Source organism: Vicia villosa, linkage group LG6 (genome assembly GCF_029867415.1).
Source record: "Vicia villosa cultivar HV-30 ecotype Madison, WI linkage group LG6, Vvil1.0, whole genome shotgun sequence".
Taxonomy (NCBI): domain Eukaryota; kingdom Viridiplantae; phylum Streptophyta; class Magnoliopsida; order Fabales; family Fabaceae; genus Vicia; species Vicia villosa.
Genome location: NC_081185.1, coordinates 126,255,415 through 126,271,392, shown reverse-complemented (window position 1 = coordinate 126,271,392; position 15,978 = coordinate 126,255,415). Strand labels below are relative to the sequence as shown.

Below are 15,978 nucleotides of genomic sequence, written 5' to 3'. Positions count from 1 at the left end.
ACAATTGTCAATCTACCACCTGATGCGTTTTCTCGACCATAATCACCAAGAAGTCTCTGAGCTGGTGGTGGATTTGCAGCCATAGTCACAATCTCTTTATCTGAATCAGAATTGAATTGTCGGAGGTATGCTCTGGTTTAAATTCCAGTCTTGCACGTTTGACTTGTCTGAGTCTTGCATGCAAAGTTCCTTCGATTTCTGAGTCAAAAGAAAATTCATCTTATGGAGCTCCTCGCACAAAGAGGCCAGACACAGATTAACCACTAAAATAAAATAACAAAAATTAAATTTTAATTGCAGAGCAACAACATTTCAATTGAACTAAAATCAAAACTCTATATTTTGGTAGTCCCCGACAACGACGCCAAAAATTGATCAAAAAATAGAAAGTGTACTATTTTGCGTATGTAGTAATAAGGGATAAATTCCCAGAATTCCGATCTCAAGGACTGCGCATAATATCGAGTTTGAATAATGTTCAATTAAACAAAAACTAGAATTTGGGTTTTGTTTTTCAAATTATAAATTAAAAGTAAGTAAATATAACTGAATAAGAGATTGGCTTTGACCAATATGAGGAACATGCTAGGACAAGGCGTATGATTTAACATGTAAAACTCTAAATACTTATTTCAATAACGAGTTACAAATAATCAACTACCGATTCTTAAGTTTATTTCCCCCTAAAACCTTAGTGGGAAAAATTTAAACATTCAATCCTAATCCCACGACCATAGAAATTAGTGATGAAATTAAGTCTTTGAATTATCAAGAATGTACCGGTTACTTATAGGGTATCCCTAGTCCTAGGTGATATCTACTATAGTATAATCAATTAAAGGATTTAACAACGACGGTCCAACCCTAATTGGTAACCACGAATCAATCCCTACTGGTCTGACAGGAAAAACATTAAAAACATTAAACGATTAAATTGATTATGAGAAACAAAAGTATTACTGAAAATAAGGAATCAAAGTGGCTTACAATGTCAAATCAGGGACATCCCCTATTATTGGGGGGTTCAGCTACTCATATTGTTCAAAATAATTTCAATAACATAAAATTGAGACATTACAAATTAATGACGAACTCTAATCTTCAATTGCTTTCGCTCATGAAAAGTCTCGGTTCTCCAATAATCTCATATGCTTCAATCTTTAATCGTAAAATTCTTCTCTATGTTCTCTTTTGACAAAAATCCCTTTTTATAATCATAAAAACTCTCCTAAATAGTGAAAATTCATTGGCCTGGTTTGAAATGCCAAAATACCCTTTCAGATCAAAACTTGGCCCAAAAATAAGAAAAGATTGGAATCAACGCACTGGGCTGCCACGGGCCGTGTCCCATGCCACGGGTGGCCATGGCAGACTTCTGTAACTTATAATTTTTCTTTCAGGTCCCATACCTTCCAACTCGGGCCGTGCTACATGCCACTGCCGACCGTGTTGCTCCATTTCTTTTGGTCTTAAAGGGATAGCCTGCATCCTGACACGGGTGGTCGCGGCAGTCCTCCTGTAACATGGCCAATTTTCCTCAAATTCATATTTTTTTTACTTTCGCGCCCACAGTCTCTTGCATCCTTTACTTGCACCTAAAGATTCATCAAAAACAACCAACCAAAGCATAAAACGCATAAAAGATGAAATAAAACTTAAAACAATAAAACTCAAAAAAAACGTACGAAAGATGAAAATGACTCAAATGATAACAAATACGAAACAAATTGGTGCAGCTTACCTATATTATTTTTGAACATGTGACAGAAACATAGTAAAAATGATGACTGATCAATGAGAAGGATGACTAAAAAGATGAACAAATGCACGTGACAATGCTAGAAACATCGTTCCCCACGAAGAGAAGAGAATGAAAATGCCTTATTCGAAATCCCTCTAAGGTTACGAAACTAGATCAACGACAATTATTTTACACCAAATAGATCATCTTCAAATAGTACAAAGGACAATGACATGCCAGCTTTGTGTTCGTCTACCAAGGAATGTCGAGCATTTGGAAAGTTTTCTTACTCAAAATGGACGCCAAGATATTTAAGACCTCTTTCAGATAGATTGTCTTGACCTAATGATCAAACCATTTTTGAAGTGTCATAAATATGGTCATGTTAAGATCACATTCATACTCACTCCAATGGAAGATCCTGGATTAATGGACTACTGTTCCAGTCTAGGCCAAGGCCTAATCCATCTAATTCCAACAACTTATATTCCATAGTAGTGGCCTAACCACCAAAATTGTTAGATTTATCCAATAGTTATATGCGACAATTATCGACACTCATAACTGAAGGACAACTCAAGGGCATTGACTCCACAAAATGGTCATGCCCTAACATCTCACCAGATCAAGGTCGCCCAAGCACCCCAATAATTGTTGGATCAGACTGATATGTATGGTTGGCTGATACAGATTTTATTGGATGTCAAGCTGAATGTTGTGACATCAGTATCTGATAGCATGGGTTGTTATGGTTTCTGTTATGTTTCCTTATTAATCTCAGGCTATATTTTAGGAAACTAACTATTTTGTGCTGACTATATATCAGTAAGAGACCGAGCCATGACCTGAATTTTAACACCCTGATTTGTGGAAATTAGGATAACTTGGTTAACCCTAATTTATGTTCTTTAGGCCTAAGGCCCAGGTTCTACATATAAGAAGACTGCTAGTCCTACTTTCAGAGGCAGAGAATTGAAGTGAAGCATACTGCGTGTTGCATTTTTGTTTTAGGATTGTTTTTGTTCTTAGTGTTCTCTTGTGAGCCAAGTAATTGTCACTTTGATAATTGTATTGGAGTAGGGTGTTTTGAGTTGTAATTTGTTGTGTCACTCTAAGCTTTTAAGCACGAGTGATGTGTCTCTTGATTGAAGTTTTTAAGCAATATCAAGATTTGTTTGAAGTGTGTCTTCAAGTTGAATTTATTTGTGGTTGTTTGGTTGTTATCACTGTTGTGATTGAGGGGGAGTGAGTAGGAACTCAGGTCTAGTATTAGATTGAGATTACATTGGGTAGGTTTTAAGTGAGGGGTGTAAACTGGTAATTTAACTCTGAATTAATACTACTTATAATGGATTTTCTCCCTGGCTTGGTAGCCCCCAGAGTAGGTGTTGTTGTACTTCGAAATGGGTAAACAATTCCATGTGTTCCTTCCTGTTATTGTTTACTTACTACTTAATTTAATAATTTGTTCAGTAGTGAATGTCATAACATCCGATACTACAATTCTAACATAAACCTAATAATTTCTATCGCCACTGACTTAAAAATCAAAAGATTTGCAGATAAACTTTCACTGTCAACACATAATAGATAATATATTTTATAGTTGACACATACATACCTTAATTTTTTTAAGAGATGTGCTATTTTTACACTCTTTTTATACACTTGGTATCCTACACCGTATAAAATTGCAAAGCAAAATACACTTGCACAAAAACCAAAGCATGATAAATTATTAAAAAACAAAATTGGTATCATGTATAGATACTATTACGGTGTATGGTGTTAGAAATTGTGTCATCATATCATTTCTGTTTTTTTTAAATCGACTAAATAAAAATATGTTCCAAATTTTTAATTCTTTGAAATTTATGAAAACTTAAAAAAATTATGCATTTTTAAATATTTTCTTAAAAATGGAATGTATTTTTAATTTTAGATATTGTAAAAGGAAATTCTATGTAAATAAATGCAGTTTGGACATTTTATTAATCTTAAATAGACAAAACTTTTTTTATTTATTTTATTTTTAAGTTGCATCTCTTTCATCTTGTTGTTAATACTTCTAATACTTAATTCTAAATTTGTATGTCACATATTTTAATTTTTTTTAAAGAAAAACGTTACTTTTTATTTCAAAAACAATAGAAATTGAATGGTATAACAATTGTCCTCTTAATTAGTGAGAATGAATCAAACCAATTTGAAAATAGTTTCGAACTCGATTTGAAAATTAAATTGTTAAACTATATTTATAAATCAAATGAGTTGAATATATGCTAAAAACTAAATTCGTTAACTAAATGAGCTGAATTTAAACTATATATAGTTCAAATCATTGAGCTCATGAGTCAACTTAATTATATAGGAGATGAATTATATTGTTTTTAAGAGTAAGTTTAAAGATTTTCTCCAAAGCTTAGTCATATATTTTCTTTTAATCTAACTGTTTTAATTGATAATTTATATTCTTAAGTAAGCAAAATATTTCTAAAAATAATTACACAAATAAAATCAATCTTATAACTTTTATTTTATTTATATATTTTTTATTTTAAAAATATTAATTTAAAATGTCAAATATATATAAAAAAATAGACTTTAGAAAAATAATTTTTAAGTCCGTGAAACAAGCGAGTTGAACCTAATAAGATGAACTTAACGAATTGAACCAAATTATTTGTGAACTTTTAATGAGTCGAATTTGAGTTAAAAAAAAATCTGAACAAAATCGAACCGATATTTAAGTTGAGTAAATTTTTAACGAGTTGAACCGAACTGAGGCGAGTTGAACTCGACTCATTTCTAACTCTACTCTACTGTTACTCCATCTTAACTGGTAATTAAAAGATGAATATTAAGTTATTAAGATTTAATATGAGTAGGATAGGTTTGGGTTGGGGGTATAACGAGGATGTCATCAAATTTGTTGCGATGTGGAATTTGAAGACGCGTTTGAAGTGTAAAAGATGAAATTGAGTTAGTACTAGCTGCTATTGATTTAATTTTCAGACCAAAAGAAATTTGTTAATGGGAAACCAATATTTCATTGAAAAAATGGTAGTAGAATTAAAGTAAAACCGCGTTAGAGAAATAGTAGAATTAAAGTAAAACCAATATTTCTTTTAGAAGTTCATGCTGATTATCCCAAACCCCTTCAATCACGCGATCATGTGTGGGAAATCGTTGGATTACAATCGTAACCTTGTGATTACCGTGAAATTGTGATTGAATAAAATTCTCTGTTAGATATTTCTGTTCATTTTCTCCTCTCTCTGTTCCGTAACTTAACTTGCATAATTAACCTTTGTTCAGTTCTGAGCAGACACATCACAACAAAAACAAAAACTAATCAGCAAAAGAGAAGATTCTTGAGATCGATCGATGCAGGTAATAATTGTTTATCAGCTAGCATTAATTTCTATATCTTTCTTATCTATCATAACTAACTTATGGATGTTATGTGAATGCGCATAGATATCACCATGGGAGGGAAGTTTGGTTCCGCCGCAACTACAGCTGGATGAAGAATTCAATGAGGTAAGTTTTAAAACTTGTGACTTAATTGTGGTATTAGTTTTCATGTTATGCACCTAATTGGACTTACTTAAATTGCTTTTATGCTTTTGTTCCTATTTGAATCAAAAGAACAACATAATTTTGTGCACATAGATAGATCATTGACATAAGCATGCTGTTTATCCAGATTATATCAACTGGAATTCATAGGCGCGCCATGTTTGATGAGGTGCGTTACATACCTTTAGATATTTTGTTGTTCAGTTGGTTGGAAATTATAAATTGATATTTGAAGCATGTATGTGGATGCTTCTAAAGTGTATTACATCTGAATTACATCTGAAACAACACTGATGATTGTATTTCTTGATCTTTTCCAGAATGGAAGACTTATTAGACACCAACTAAATCTTTCTTCAAAACAGTATGGGTTCCTACTAATGTTATTCACTGGCATCCTAAGTTACCTCATAAAATCCTGTACCGCCCGTTTTGAATCCTTTCAACCTGAAACAGCCACAGAGTCACAGTCACTATTAAGCTTCGAGAGAGCATTTTATGCTTTCTTTCCTGAAGTAATACATATCACCGGGTTCATAATATGCTGGATTATAACTTTTATCCTCACTTTGCCATTACAACTTGTACTCCAAATATTTTTTGGTCTACTTTGGCTTTATTCAGCAATCATTTATTTTGTTCAGCTGGTGGAAAAGACTTCAGCCTCAAGGATTCATGTGACTTCCGGAGACTCACTCAAGTTGCCTTTATTTTGGTTTGCAATTATACAGGCTGTTGGATTTTCTCTTATTGCTGGGTTACTATTATTCATAATCGTTTATTTGAGCTGGAAGTTGGTACATAAAGGTAACCCAAGAGCTGTGGAAGTTAATGTCCAACAAAATGATTCTACCTGGTGGTTTTTTATTTCTTTTGCAGCTGGGAGTCTGCATAATCTTTCTCGAACACAACATGGGTTCTTACTGATGCTATTCGGTGGCATCCTAAGTGGCCTCACTAAAACCTGCGCCACTCGATTTGAATCCTTCAATGTTGGAAAAACCACAAACACCCCAGAGGAAGCATTTTATGCTTTTTTTCCTGAAGTAGCACATATCACCGGGTTCATTATATGCTGGATTATAACTTTCATCCTGATTTTGCCGCTACAACTTGTATTCCAAATAATTTTTGGACTACTTTGGCTTTGTTCATCAATCATTTATTTTGTTCACCTGGTGCAAAAGACATCAGCTTCAGGGGTTCATGTTGCTTCCGAAGAATCATTCAAGTTGCCTGTGTATTGGTTTGCAATTATACAAGCGGTTGGATTTTCTCTGATTATTGGGTTACTACTATTCATAATTGTTTATTTGAGCTGGAAGTACATACATAAAGGTAACTGTGAGATATTTGATCGAACTCTAGTATGACCGAATGGTAGCTTCTTGGTTCGACAGGATTAATCATGAAGTCGAAGGTTGTTCACATGCTTGTGTCGAAGATGCTAGAGTGTCGAAGATGCTAGGGTTGTTAGCATGTTAAATTATGTTTTAGTGTTTAAACCCTAATTTGTTAAGTTAGCTTGTTTATTAAGTTGACTTGTGTAATGGGCCTTGAGGAAAAAACTCATTAGTTAGTATGTGAGATTTTATTATAAATAGCATACATGTCCTTTATTCTTCCCTTGTATTATATTTTATTCTTGGCATTGAATTCACAACAAATTGGTGCGGTGAGCGTGGAGAAGATGTCTTCCACAAAGTATGAGATTGAAAAGTTCAACGGAGTGAATGATTTCGGTCTGTGGCGCTTGAAGAGAGAGACAGCCATGAATGCTGCATTAACGGCAACGGAGAAGACAACTATGATCGAGAAAGCACACGGCGCAATTTTATTGAGACTTGGTGATAAGGTTCTGTCATACCCCAAAATTTTTCCATCTCATTCCTCTTATTCAAACTCATACCAAGGTACAATGCTCAAAGACACCTCCTCCTAAGCAAAGGCTCAAAGAACTAGGGTTTATGGTCTCCTGAAGAAAATCAATGAACCAAGGGCTCCAAGGAATTTCATATGACTTATGATGTTTCAAACTACCCCCATGGCAAAATTCAGGTCTTAATTCAAGGAGTTGATCACTCAATTGCTCAGAAAGTCAATAGTCGATTGATTTGACCTAAAAGTCAACTGTGGTCAAAGTACAGTAAAAACTCTTGATTTTTTGTCAACATCCTTATTTTGAAGTATCATTCACCATTTGATCAAGAATTGATCATGGTTCATCAAAGAAAGATCAGAAATCAACAATTTCAAAAGTTTCTAAATTAGGGTTTTCTTAGGAGAAAGTCAACTGAACTTTGACCAGCCATAACTCCCACATGGAATATCAGAAATTTTCCATCCAAAGCTCATTTTGAAGGAAATTGAATTCTCTACAAATTTGTCTCTCACATGCCAAGTCTAAAAATGCTTCATTTGAGAGATATGAATCAAAACATTATAGGTCCTTTTTGAAAGTCAATCAAAAGCAGTTTTTTGTCAAAGCCAATATCATCAAGATAAATTCTTCAAATGGAAAAAAGATTCCAAAGTGGCTTGTAGAGGATATCTTGAGGTTTTCAAAAAGTCCTAGAAAACCTCCATATCTTAAAAATTGAGGGAGATATGCCTTGTCAAAGTTTGTCGATTTTAAGGGAAAAAATGTGAAGTAAAAGACTTCAAAATGGATTTCTTTGCAAAGAGGCCCAATATTTTATGATCCAAACTTGCTATACAAGTCATCTAGAAGCTCCAATCTCTATGCCACGAAATTTTGATTATTATTTGATTTTTTAGTGAATTTTATTCATTAAAAATTGATTAAAATCAAAGATTTAAAGAAATTATGGAGAGATTTGATTTAATTTTAATTACCAATCATTCCAATCATCAAATCACACCATATATGATACAAATTTCGTGCACATGGATATTGTTGAGAAAAGATTGAGATTTTTACAAATTTGGAAACATGTACAAAGTATGATTCAATCAAATATTAATCTCCTAATTTGACAAGATTTATCTCAAATTTGGTGACCTAAATCCATCCTCTATAAGTATATGGCACATCCAGATCACAAGGAGAGGAATTTCGGCTCAAGAAAGATGTGTAAAAACTCAAGAAATTCAAGAAGTAAGTCAAATTCGGTTTCTGAAATTTGCGTGGATTCAAGGCGTTTTGAGGATTGCAATACATTCTTGGATCATTCCTGAAGCTCTTGGGACTGTTACCATCGATTTGAACATTCAGAGGCGAACATACACATCACGGTTTGCTCTTGTATTTTTCAACTTTCGATTTTAATATTTGTGCATCATAAACGAATTTCAATTACATATGTGTGTTTAGATTGATGTTTGGATGCTTCCTGGATAGTTTGATTTTGTTTTTGACATAGATTAGAGGAACCACCATTGCTAGGGTTCGTAACCTTTAAAAAGGGGCTTTTTGGTTAGGAACGATTTCAGGTCAAATTATCAGGTCCAATGAGTTCATAAGATGAATTATGACTGATCTGGACTATTGGCTTGCGTTTATTGCTGATGATGTACAGGTTCCGAGGGCCAAAGCATATGGCTACACTCAGAAAACCGTGGGTATAACCTATTGCCACGCACCAAAACCGTGGCTATAGGTCTGTGTATTCGTGAAGAAGAAGAAGCTATGGCGCGTGATCTTTTTTGAATTCTTCCTGAAATTTAAGTTTTCTATATATTTTAATTGAAGGCAAATTACTATCAACGTGTACATGCAGCACAGATGGTGGAGGGAAAACGCTAGTGAGCCATGAGTCTTGGGTTCGATTCCTGTTGCTTGTGTTTATCTTTCAACATTTTCTTTGGTTACCTTCACTCACAGATTCAGTGCGCGCCATCAAAGCATGCTTATAATACACCCTCAGCGCTCCACCGCTTGATGAGTATGTCTCAAGATCAAAAGGGCCAGAGTGTGCTAGTTCACAGTGGACTATCCCTCAGCGCTCCACCGCTTGATGAGTATGTCTCCAGATCAAAAGGGCCAGAGTGTGCTAGTCCACAGTGGACTATCACAAGCCATACCACACATGATCCAAGCTGAGTTATTCTAATTTCTTTTAATTTTAATTCTATAAATACTTTTATTTTATTTTCTTATTTTCTTCTTTATTACAATTATTATTATTCATATTTTTATTTTATCTTAGTAAATTAGTTTGTATGTATAATAATTTCATACTTATTTATTTTCTATCGAAAACTCGATTTTCTTTCGTAATAATTGTTTATATATTTAAAATTCAATTTTATTTTCATACATGCTTCTAATCCATTAAATAATTAGGATTTACATCCAATAATTAATTAATTATTATTTTAATCAAACTTACGATTTTCTTAACCTTAAATGTTTATTTAAATTATTATTTTTTCATACCTTATGGTTTTAACCCTGGTTTGTCCCGGTAAACCAGGGTTGTAGATCAGTTAATGCACTAAGATTTCTCTTCTTCATGCCTAATTGTCAGGGTTAATCAAAGATCCTCCGACTACGAACCATATCAGATCAAAGCTAAGTCCCCGATTCTATTTCTTTTTACATTTACTTTTGCCTTTTAATTTAAATATTTATTTTTTGGCCTTTAAATTAATTATTTATTTTTGCCTTGTTAATTTAAAGTTAGGGTTTTATATTCAATATCAATGAACTGGCCATACACTCACCCCTTTGTGTTTGTTTTTCCTTTTCCCAATTTTCAGGGTTAGCCAACCGTCAAAGCTCGATTAGTCGGTAACCCTAAAACCTAACCTAATTAATTTTTCTTTCTTTTAAATTATTACTTGCGTCAGACCTATTGCACTGTTGGTTCTATTATTCCTCTTTTCCCCATCCCCATAATATTTTTGTATCTGCTTCGAGGTTGTATTGTGTGGCCTTGAAGGCACTTAAACCTGTCATATTATATTATTGTGTGGTTAGTAATCCTAGGGAGTGATAACCCTGAACTGAATTAGAATCACCTAATTACAAGATAATATAATTGAATTCGATCACGTGATTGTTGCACCCACGCACCTTTTATGGTACCCCTCTTGTTTCCTGTTGTCTATTGTCTGTTGCCTTGTGTATTTTTCAGTGCAGAATAGCCAAGTCCCTCGAATACGAGGATACCTCGGCAATGTTGCCCTCGGTTCATTCAAAGATCATAAGTTCCTAATGATGCTGCCTTCGATTCGCCAAATATGATCTCGTCCCTCGAAGTTGCCTACGAAGTGCTGAGGTATCCTCTGGTTGCCTAAACGAAAGGCTATTCTGATCCTTCCCTTAGACTACCTGCCCCTCTATGGCATGGGACAGTCTTATGGCGAACGATAATTCGACGACCCTTCAACCTCCAAATGAAAGGACTTCCTTACCCTCCTATGGTATGGATAACCCTGAAAGGCTAAAAGAACATTTTTCATCTAACCAGGTAATTTTCCTCTAATTGCTTTGCTCTGGCTTAAATCTTTTTCTTACACTTTTTCATAAACCTTCAAAAAGGCTACGCTCATTTACGAGCTAAAGTCCTTATTTCTCTTCTTCTACATTTCTGAACTTTTGAAAACAAAAAGATCAAAGCATTTAAGAGACCATGGAAAACCATGGATGCAAAGGGTGCTTTACACCTTCCCTTTGTATAAATTACCCCCCGAACTCAAAATTTCTTTAAAGGTTTTTTCTGTTCTTTTAGCCTTTCTGTTAATTTGGATAAAATAAAAGTCGGTGGCGACTCTTGCTTACCGCGACATTTTCAAATAAAGTCAGTTCACCGTATTACAGGTTCTCAGAGAGGTATCCAAGGAGACGACGACATCAGGGTTATGGATGAAACTTGAAAGTTTGTACATGACCAAATCACTGGTAAATTGACTCTACCTGAAGCAAGCTTTGTATTCATTCAAGATGATTGAAGATAAAGTGTTAGCTGAGCAATTGAATATGTTCAACAAGCTGATTCTTGATCTTGAAAATATTGATGTGAAGATCGATGATGAAGATCAAGCGTTGTTACTATTGTGTGCTTTGCCTCGATCACATGCTCACTTCAAAGAAACTCTCCTGTATGGAAGGGAGTCCCTGACCTTTGAAGAAGTTCAATTAGCCCTAAATTATAAGGACTTAAACGAACGAAAGGAGCATAAACCTTTGACGGTTCGTGAAGGTTTGGCCGTTAAAGGAAAATTCTTGCGAAAGGATGGTAAGTTCGACAAGAAGAAAGGCAAAAGTCAGTCGAAGTCTTATATATAAGAGACGCGTGTTACGACGGTATACACCTACCGTCCTTATATTTTAAAAAAGTTATTAAATATAACGATAGATATACCACTACCGCCCTAAAAATCAGTTCACGACAGTTTAAAAATTGCCCTAAATTGTATTTTACGACGGTGAACCAACCGTCGCACCCACTTACTTAAAAATTATGAAACTTCACAACAGTGAATATACCGTCATCACCCCATACCTTTCACAAGCAGATAAAAGGTTTGCGACGGTGATTTCACCCGTCGTCATCTTTAAATGCATCTTTCGCGTTAAAATTTAATCCGCTTTTTGTGTTTTTTTATATTTTTTATTAATAAAAATATATATATTATGATTAAAATATTATAAAATTTATTATGATAAAATTTATTATGATAAAATTTATTTAATTAATAAAGTTGATTTAATTTAATAATAGAATTATATTGCGACAATTAAAGGCAACCAACGCCCCTTTTGGTTAAGTGAAACCAAAATACATAGAATCCCTTTTTGGTGAAAGTTACAAATTAGTTTCATATCCTACAACGGCTGCAAGAACGGACCGCACTCAAATTTGTCGACTGTTCTCCTCCAACCGCCGTGTTCCTTTACCAATTTTTGAATCCACACGGCTATGATTTCTAATTTCTACCTATTTTCATTTTCTTTCAGAATCGTAAACCTTTGTCATTTTTTCATCGAAACTGAAACCGTATTCCATTTTCCAAAAATTTCAAAACATTCTTATTCTATCAAATCTCATAATCTCAGAATCATTTTTCTCGCACATCTCATTTAAAAGAAACTCAACAAAGGTATGTTTTACTCGCATTTTTATGTTTTGTATTTCTGTGATGATTTAGGGTTTATTCAGTTTAATGCCCACGAAATCATTTTTTGATTATGTTTGTTTTGATTTTGGGATTTAGGTTTTGTTTCTATTTCCAAACTACTCGTACTTCTTATGTCTATTTCAGGAGAAATTTTTTGGTTTGAGAGAAATTTTCCAGATTATGGATGCTAATAGAAGTGGTGTAATAACTTTCGAAGAACTCAAAGCTAGTCTAAGAAGATATGTGTATATCCTTTGGTTTGGTTCTTGTAGAGTGTAAGAGTAAGAAGGTTTCATTGAAGAAGAGAATTTTGATTTGCAGAGTGTAAGAGTAAGAAGGTCCTATTTTTAAGTTAATAGTTCATATAGGGCTTTTTACAATGATTTCGTAAAGGTTAATGAAACCTCTAATGTCATATTGTCACTTGTTTCTTTACTTTGATTTACAATGCCTTCCATTTGTTTGTTTATGTATGTTGATTTACAATGATGTCAGGTATCTCAAGATCAGAGCCTCCGCGAGCAGGTTCCTGTTCTGAAACTTTTCAAATACTTTAATAGCAGATTTTGATAGACTAACTTGACAAAGTGCAGATTGATTCTGATTCCATATATTTCAAAATCTGGTGAGAATTCATGGCCATGGACTAACTTATTTCTTCTCTGTTGTTGTTTCATCATGCTGTTTTATTGTAATTTTTATGTTACTGTCAAAATATTGTGGCAGATGTATAATTGATGGATGTTATGACTAGTCGGACTGGGAAACTTAGAGTGACAACAGCAGCAGTGAGGATCGTGAAACTGTACACATTCCAAACCATAAATTTACAATGAATGTTGTGCAGAATCTCAGTCACAAAACACATTGCAGAATCAAAACTCACCTAGTAATTAGTCATTTCGATGTAAATAAGATCAATGTAAGAAAGGTTCATCGAGATCTCGAACATCAACGTCAAGATGACTAAGGTGAGATTTAGTGTTTTTAATTGCTGAAATTTGAAATGTAATTTCATATATATTATAAAAAATAATAAAAATAGTAGTAGTAAAAGTAAAAAGAAGTAGAAGTAATTCCTCCACTTTTGACTCAATCTTCACCTTTTAAACTCTCACATACTCCACTCACAAACCTTTCACAGAACAAAAATATTTCTGCTTGTTCAATCTCCATCATCAACTGCCTGTTCATCTTTTTCCGGTGTCTTTTGGGAGAGTATTCATAGGAATTATCATTGAGGTAAGCACTTAAAGGAATTATCATTAATTGAAAATCTAAAATTTAAGATTTTGGTTTAAAGTAAAAGAATGGAATTGCTAGTGCTACTGTGTAATGAGTAACGGAGTGTGTACAATTAAGGGATACTATTCTTAAACTAACCTGCTACTTATTCATCTCAATATGAGCTTCATACGTAATATATTTGTTAGTCTCTGTCTTCCATCAACATTTTGATTACTCATAATTTATTACTATATGGTGGTTGGATAATACGACTGTATCTGATAGATATAAGGATGCCTATTACTACTATTACTTCCTGGTGACATATGAGTGCATTGTGAATGTAATTCAAGGTGACTTATTTATGGTGTAGTGCGTGAGTACATGCAGTAGGATAAAGTGTGAGATATCAAAGAGTAAACGAAATTAATATATATTATATAATGTACATTGTCATGAAGCTTTGAATTAGTCCTAATAAATATTATTGCTATTAAATTTGCTCTGTTATGTGTTTAGTTTAATTTTGTTAGCTATATACTTGAGTAGAAATTTGTTTTTATGCAACTTGATGGTTATTGTTTTATTAATGTTTAGTTCACCAGTACAATATTAATTTATGGCTTAGTCTTAAAACAATTTGGCAATTTGGATGCTATTTAGCATATTACGTTTTATCGTATTAGTTAATGGTTCATTGTGGGCATGTGCTTGCTTGTGATACAAAATTGTGTCCTTGTAATTCTTATGGGAGTTACACTTAACATCTTTAAAATGAATCTTTTTGTATTTGACAAGCAGAGAAGGTTACTAAAAGAAAGGGCAAAAACAAAGAGAAGTCAAACCCGAGTGATGAAACTGAGAAAGAAACCGACTTGAAGAGTTTGTGGACAGAGTTGAAGAACCGCGTGCCGAGATGCTCGTAGTTCTGGATTCAGTGTGGCTCTGCTCATCAAGATCAATGTTAGAAGGCATACAAGGTATTTCATATGGTTTAACTTTTCTAAAAGACTCTGATTTTGCTTCATCTGAGTCATTTTCATTGCTGCTAGTGTATGTAACATCACTTTTATTTACTTTAATCTCATCACATACCTAAAGCACAAGTTTCAAACTAGAGTTATATTGTTAACACAAAAAAACTTTGATCAATAACCAAAACTGTTATCATGTGTTACCAATACATGATGGCTACACATAAACAAAATACATGATAGCTTGGAAAGAGACATAGTGCCAAATAAGTTTAATTTAAGAAAATCTCAAAAAGAAACTTCAATCTAGTTTAAGTAGTGACATTCAATATATCCAACTCTTCTTTAAACTATTGATTCATAACGTGGGCTGTATTTGTATTTATAGCTAATCATGCGCTTACTAATTGGTTTTCTGGCTAAATCTACATAGACACTCTTTAAAGGTTTTGGTTTATTTATTGTTTTTGAAATTTGATTTTCAGGTGGAATGAAAGGTTAAGCTGACAGAGATGAGTCATCTCCTTATGCTGCTATGCTTACAACACATGATGTTGCCACCCGATGCAAGATAACTAGATGATTCATCTCCTTATGATGCTAAGCAGTTATGCCTACCTGTTACCAATAGATTTGTTGGTTTGATACTTTGATTGATCCTATAGATGGTTGATTCTGTTTGTGATGTTTACATGTTACATTATGTTTGATTCGTTTATTGGTGAAGTATTTCCTTTTTTGAAGCATTAACAAATATTCTTTGTTCATGAATCCAATTGGAAGGAGTTTAGAGGAATTGCAGTCAGATATAATTTCAAGTACTTATTATTGTTTTAATCTTCTTAGAACAACACTTGTTGCATCTACAATTTGTGTGGCTACGGAGCTATGCATCTATTTTCACATCTTTTATTACCAACGGAGCTCTCTTTAATAAGTTTGGTAGAAGAACATTCTTTCTATAAAGCTGCATTAGAATTTTTTTTGTTACAATTGCTTCAGGTTAATTCTAAATTTTAATGTATTCCTAAGTTAAGTAATGTTTGATATTAAGAAATGTCTTTGTTAAGTTATTGAATATCACTTTTTTTCAATATATTTTTGAATGTACTAGTTAATATTTAATCATTGGTTAGTTTTTTTAAAATTATTTTATTTAGGGGGGGTTACAAACCCCCATAATTTATTTTAAAATTAAATGTAATATAAATAACGACAGTTTGAAACCGTTGCAAATAGGATTAGAAAAAGAATTCAAACTAAAATACACGACGGTTTGTAACCGTCACTACTTGTAATTTACAGAATTAAAAAAGTAATTCAAACTAAAATTCACGACGGTATGTAACCGTCACTGCTTGCAATTTA

At 33.4% G+C, this 15,978-nt stretch overlaps 2 protein-coding genes and 1 long non-coding RNA gene across 10 annotated transcripts in view; 2 read left to right on the top strand and 1 right to left on the bottom strand.

Moving 5' to 3' along the window:
* Positions 1–15,978, bottom strand: part of LOC131609905 (uncharacterized) — an 88,908-nt gene that overhangs the window by 3,607 nt on the left and 69,323 nt on the right. The gene's annotated exons all lie outside the window — the stretch shown is intronic.
* LOC131609900 (uncharacterized) lies at positions 4,660–6,926 on the top strand. 3 transcript variants are annotated; one of them, XM_058881719.1, is made up of 5 exons: positions 4,660–4,723; positions 5,060–5,134; positions 5,222–5,284; positions 5,451–5,492; positions 5,644–6,926. In XM_058881719.1, the coding sequence occupies exons 2-5, from the start codon at positions 5,129–5,131 to the stop codon at positions 6,694–6,696; spliced, it is 1,164 nt and encodes a 387-aa protein (XP_058737702.1). In that variant the 5' UTR covers positions 4,660–4,723; positions 5,060–5,128; the 3' UTR covers positions 6,697–6,926. The 3 variants fall into 3 exon arrangements, with proteins under 3 accessions (XP_058737702.1, XP_058737701.1, XP_058737700.1); XM_058881718.1 differs by lacking the exon at positions 4,660–4,723 and adding an exon at positions 4,738–4,968; XM_058881717.1 differs by lacking the exon at positions 4,660–4,723 and having other exon boundaries at positions 4,738–5,134.
* LOC131609907 (uncharacterized) lies at positions 12,085–15,397 on the top strand. 6 transcript variants are annotated; one of them, XR_009286358.1, is made up of 5 exons: positions 12,085–12,391; positions 12,554–13,034; positions 13,136–13,380; positions 14,438–14,616; positions 15,096–15,397. It is a non-coding gene; the product is annotated as an uncharacterized LOC131609907 (long non-coding RNA). The 6 variants fall into 6 exon arrangements; XR_009286361.1 differs by having other exon boundaries at positions 12,085–12,733; positions 12,905–13,034; XR_009286360.1 differs by having other exon boundaries at positions 12,085–12,739; positions 12,905–13,034.